Below are 5840 nucleotides of genomic sequence, written 5' to 3'. Positions count from 1 at the left end.
CTTCTACTCGGGGTTTGACAGTCTCAGTGGCGACCTAGGCCTAATTGGGCCTAGTAGCCACTAGCGTGCAGGGACCCCTGCGGTACTTATTACAGCCTATCGGACCAAGTTTCTTATTCCCCACCCCACTAAACCCCTTCGTAAGTAGCCCCAACGATTTCGCCCAATAATCGGCCCCAACGATTACACCACTCAGCCCAACGATTGCAGCCAATCACAACATTTCCAACGATTTCCCAATCCAGCCTACCTTTACCTTACAATCATTCACACCGTTCTACCCAACCCAGCCAATCACATCATTTCCAACGATTTCCCAATTCAGCCTACCTTTACCTTGCACCTTTACCTTACAATCATTCACAACGTTCTACCCAACCCAGCACACCTCTATCATGCAATCCATCCACCCCTACCTTCACCCTCGCCAATCGTTTAGGACGATCTGCGGCAACAGGTATCTTTTTTTTGTAAACGTAGCTAACGATATCAAAAGCAGACCTTCCCACAATCTATAGCAAACACTCAATCATCTACACCGAAGCAGGCTGGCGCCTTAATCGTCCACGACGATTTCAGCGATGGCATCCAGCCCCGAGCTCTCCGAGCCCCCGTCGTCCCCAGTCGATATCGTTCAGGACGAAATCGGACTCAAGCGCAAGCGAGGCGGCCGACCGAAGAAAGATCAAGCCAAATCGTATCGGACGATTCTCGAGGAGAAGTAAGTCAGAATATTACCCATGTCTGTAATCGTTACTAACGATGTGGTAGGCAGCAGGAGGTGCTCGACGATCATTCCGTTCCCGAGGAAGTCCAGCAGGAGAACGCCCGGTATGTAAACGTTCACGCCGATTACACTATCGTCCCTAACGATTACCAGCAAGATTCAGGCCTGGAATGAGCGGTGGGGACCTGACGCACAGTAAGTCTTTCTACCGCAATCGTTCAGAACGTTCTAACATCAAAACAGGCCCGAGGAGACCGAAGGCATGGAAGGTTTGCGCGGAAGGATGTGGCGTAAGAAACGTTCGTTACCAACGATTCGAATATCGTTTGCACCGATTTGACACTTTACAGATCACCTACCCAAATGCCGAACCTGCGCAGTCGGACGGAAGGCTAATCCCAGCGGCGATAAGGTAAACATCCTCAACGATTTACCATGTTCTATCGTTAACAACGCTTTAGATCCCTATCGGTCTCAACGATATCGATACCTTGCCCTGCGGTTGTCCATGGGAGGAGGCTATGGTTGAGGAATTCCTCTCGATCGTAGGTAACGATTTCCCAAACATTCTGAACGATTCTAACATGTGATTAGAAGAAGTACATTCCCTGCACCCCAAATGGCAATCCCACTGTAAGTTCTATCTTGTCAAACGTCACCAACGATATGCTAATCGTTCTAGATGATCCCGTCCGAGCTGCGCCGAGGTTTCAAAGATTTTCTCTTTAACTTCCTCCACCTCGAGTCAAAGCCCGCGAACGTTAGTACCGATTACAGCTTTCTTTCTTGAACGTTACTAACGATTATAGTTGCTCTCTCGAAATGGCCAGTCCCGCGCTCGCGCTGCTGCCGCTAAGAAGCATGGAACCAAAATCGGTCTCAACGATAACTTTGTCTAATTCGGTGTCCACGACCAATACCCTCTGGTAAAGGGTACGTGCGATAACGTTACAAACGATCGACATGACTGACGACTATTCTCTTCCCCATGATACCCCGTTCCTGCTCAATCGTCTATAACGATCTTCATGATCGTTAGGACCGAAGTAGCAGAAGTTTTGCCCAGTGGGGCGCCAGTTAAATTCCACTGATATTCAAAACATTTGCAACGATTGCTGTGATGTATAATTATGCTAGTGAAGTCTAACGTTTGTAACGATTGCGGTGATGTATTAACTTGCTAGTAAGCTCTAACGTATACAACGTTTGTAGTAATATAGTAATATATTTACTACTTTAATAGTAAACGTATACAACGTTTGTAGTAATACAAATTTACTATGTTAAGAATATATATATATATAACCTGTGTAGTAATATATTTACTACCTTAATAAGAAACGTATACAACGTTTGTAGTAATAAGTATTTACTACTTTAAAGATTAATGTATACAACGTTTGTAGTAATAAATTTACTACCTTAATAGTAAACGTATACAGCGTTAATAGGTAAGCGTTTACTATGTACAAGATGTATAATATATTTAATGTTACACCGTTGAGAACGTTAATAAAGAAAAGAGTAGCATTGTATTATCGTTGTTAGCGTTAAGCGCAAAGACATGTTCGACCACATTGCCGACATAATCGTCCTGGACGAGGTGATGGGTCCATATACTCGTCCCGCCTCATACTTGGATCATCGTTCACACTGATAAGATACTTTACAATCGTCATTGACGTAAACTCTGTTGACCACCCACCCCATTCGCATATGCGTTTTAGTTGCCAACGTTTATCAAGTGAGAAATACTGAACACCACCTCAACGAAATGAGTGGCCAGAGTAGCAGCTACTATCAACGTCAATATCGACAAGATGGTTGCGGAAGTTCTCAATAAACGCTGTTGCTGTCTTGCAATACGTTAGCAACGTTGCTATTCAAACAATACCAACGTATATACTTACAATTGCCTTTGTGTCTCGTAGTTCAGGACGATCAAGAGCGTCAAATCGTCGAAAAAGATGGCCAGCCTGAATCCCCGAGATTGCCAGCCACTCGAGCAACAGGTCTGGAATTGAGAGATGACGTTCACGCCAATTAACGTAAAGAACGAATGGCTTAATCTCTATATACTAGACGTTAACAGAAGTAATCGTATAGAGCGATAGCACAAACCTCCGTTCTGGTGTGTTTTACGGAAGGGGAGAGTAAGCTTAATCGTCCCCTTCTCTTTGTCAACGATCCGCAGCATCCACAGCTCAATTCGTAGACACTCCTCAAGCCGTAGAAGGCATTGGAACGATATCGCATATGCTAGGTGCATCATCAATCGTTGACGATATTGTGCCCAAACAACATGACCGCGCTCGTCAAGTGGCAATCGTTGAGGAAGAGCTTTTTCGTTGTAACCGCCTGGAAATCTGGCCTGGGTATCGTTCCACATGTTTCGCAAATCTTCCTCCTTGACTGCGTAGGCACTCTCAGCCGCTTCACCTGCTTGTACCTAAACGTTGTTAACAATGCCCTCCAAGAACGTTAGAGAACACACCTTTTGACGTTTAATACCCTTCATTAACGTTGACACCGTTGTAGAATAGGATGGATTTCCAGTGCATTTCCCATTCTTCCCCTCTTTCCACTCGCTCATACCGCGCTCCTTTTGATACCCGTAGTACCAGCTAATCGTTGCTCTCATCTTTTGGGCATGAGAGAACGATTGACCACCTTGCGTATCAGCATCTAGCTCATCTCCAATCGCCTCAGACGTTACTAAAGCAGCTCTTGAAGCTGGGGCAGAGTCTTCGTGCGTAGAGGACGCAACAGAATGGGCTGAAGAACGTCGACGACGACGGGACTGGCCTTTCCCTTTCGTTGCTAACGATGTAGTGTCGCATGACTCCCATATCCAGAGAGCAACGAGCTTTGGCATCCAAGGACCAGGATCGTCAAGCTCGCGCTCTAAACCTGGACGTTTTGCCTCAACCCATCGTTTGAAACGTTTCCACTGTCTTAGACTTGTTGTTAACGCTGATAACTACCTTACACAATCGTTGCTAACGCACCCTTCGTAAGCTCTAATCGTAGATTGAGCATGAGACTGCTTCATAGTCGTCTCTAACGATTGAAGCTCCTCCTTCGTAAACACCGATTCCTGCTTAACTCGTTTGAGCTCGTCTTGGTGCTCGGCAGCAACGTTGATCTCATGGCTAAGATCATCTCGGTCAACAGTATCAAGATCGTTGTCATCCTCTAGCTCATCGTCCCCAGCGCTCTGGCCAAGGGTAATCGTGTTTAACACCCCTTCAGGTAAGTCAAACGTTACTGTCTTCTTCTTGCGTGGTGGCATCGTGGAGTACGATAACAATAAGCGTAGAGTACGATAGTCGTGGAGCAAAGATGTCTCTATACTTGTAAACGTGGTGTACGTTCCAAACACCGCGAGAAGCGGGGTAGCGGGGCCTGTATGCATGACCAGGCAAGACCTTTCTAGTGCGTCCCCAACGATTCCGCCTCGCCAATCATCGTCTACCACGAATCCAGCCCACTTGCTATCGTTGATAACGAACACAACAACGTAATGAACGGCAAGACACTGCCTTAACCCGCCAACGTTCTACTCTATTCACCCTTAACGATTGTCTAATATGGTCCGCAACGCTTCAAAGCAGAAGGCATCTGAACGAATTCAGCACTCCCAAGAGCGTAGTGCTCTTAGTGTGCCAAACACCCACAACGTTCCCACTGCCAAAGACCAAGAGTCAGCGTTATACACGCAAGCGTTGTTATTGTGGGCGCAGGAGTATAAAGCTAATGGATTTAGAACGTCTATACAGATAAGAGAGGCGGCTGAGGAGGCAGCAATTGAGCAGGCGCGTCAAAAACGACAACGTGCTTTCCAGCAAGAACGTAGCCAACAATTACAGCTGGCTCCAATACGTCAGGGACGTACTGAAGACCCAGACATCCACGGACTAGAGGATCTCTCTATCCATACGCCCCAACGTCCACAACGCACCCTACCACCACTAGCCTATAACGTTGGCAACGCAGCAGCACCAACGTTACCGCCGTTACGATATTACCAGGCACCTATACCTCTGCAAGTCGACCCATACAACCAGTCTCTCTCTGCACTCGTTGAGAACGTTCAGCCACCCTCTGGTATAGACACCGCCTACCTCCACATCCACCAGCACCGCAACGTTGTACACGATGTGCAGCACGCCACGGCTATACCACCAACGTCTAGAGAGATGGAGGAAATGGTATACGGTCGTTCTCAACGAGAGAACACACAAAGCCATGTCAACGATGCTACCCAACCGAGTAACATCGTTGTAGGCGCTCGCCAGAGGGAAGAGACAAGGACTATCAACGTTGGAGGCGTTACCATAACGTTCAGCGAGGAAGATATCCAGATCCCCCCACCGATTACAAAGCTACCAATCTACGATCTTGAAGCCATGTGGGACGATCCAAAGAGAGCGCTTGTAACGATTAAGGGCCAGCCTCTACCTCTCTCCTTGTAGCCTCTTGTATATGGCAGCGGTCTTGCCTCTAAAACGTGGGATACGTATAAACAGAACTACCATCGGTATAAGGTACGTCTAAGACGATACTCTGCATTGCCTTTGCTAATCTGCATCGTTGTAGACGTATATGGACGAGGTGAAAGACTTGGGTCGAGAGCGGGTATACGAGATGTACAGTGTGCGAGATAAACACGGCGAGATCGTTCGAGACGTTAGAGGACAGCCACAGATACCTGCATTAAAGCCTCTGTTAGCACTGATCAAGAGGAGAAGAGCGGATATCGACCAGAACGATGCCAACGCAGCAAAGGAGCAGCTTAGCAGCGTTGAGTACGATAACCTTGTATCGTACAGCAAGAGTGGAACAAGATTGAGAGGTACACACGTACCAACGATAGCCAAGAAGTATCGGAAACGTCAGGGACGACCTCGACCGTGGGATATAGATGCTAAGGATGTGGTGGAGGATAGTTAGATCGTAGACAGCGTTGCTGCAATCGTTTCCGAAGATTACCTGTTAGCGCCAAGCCCACATCAAGAAAAGTCCACGCGTCTGGAACGTTAATATGCCCCTGAAACGTCAGCACTGTAACGTTTTAGGCGATAAAACAGTCTGAACTGTGATCCTACACGTT

At 47.1% G+C, this 5840-nt stretch overlaps 2 protein-coding genes across 2 annotated transcripts; both read left to right on the top strand.

Moving 5' to 3' along the window:
- Positions 1-581: 581 nt before the first annotated feature.
- J4E88_011013 (uncharacterized protein) lies at positions 582-1626 on the top strand (the record flags this gene model as incomplete). The annotated part of the gene is made up of 9 exons (XM_049404599.1): positions 582-721; positions 772-831; positions 881-922; positions 971-1017; positions 1078-1139; positions 1189-1272; positions 1322-1360; positions 1410-1487; positions 1537-1626. 9 exons carry the CDS (start codon positions 582-584, stop codon positions 1624-1626), a joined length of 642 nt encoding a protein of 213 aa, XP_049249641.1.
- Positions 1627-4317: 2691 nt separating this feature from the next.
- On the top strand, positions 4318-5163 carry J4E88_011012 (uncharacterized protein; the record flags this gene model as incomplete). The annotated part of the gene is made up of 1 exon (XM_049404598.1): positions 4318-5163. A coding segment is annotated over one exon (846 nt), but the record flags the coding sequence as incomplete, so codon positions are not given.
- Between the last annotated feature and the right edge of the window lie 677 nt (positions 5164-5840).

The sequence above is a fragment of the Alternaria novae-zelandiae genome (assembly GCF_023758075.1).
Source record: "Alternaria novae-zelandiae strain BMP 2774 chromosome Unknown scaffold_97, whole genome shotgun sequence".
NCBI classification, from domain to species: Eukaryota; Fungi; Ascomycota; class Dothideomycetes; order Pleosporales; family Pleosporaceae; genus Alternaria; species Alternaria novae-zelandiae.
The sequence above is the reverse complement of the archived record's forward strand: the minus strand, read 5'-3'. Positions and strand labels throughout refer to the sequence as shown.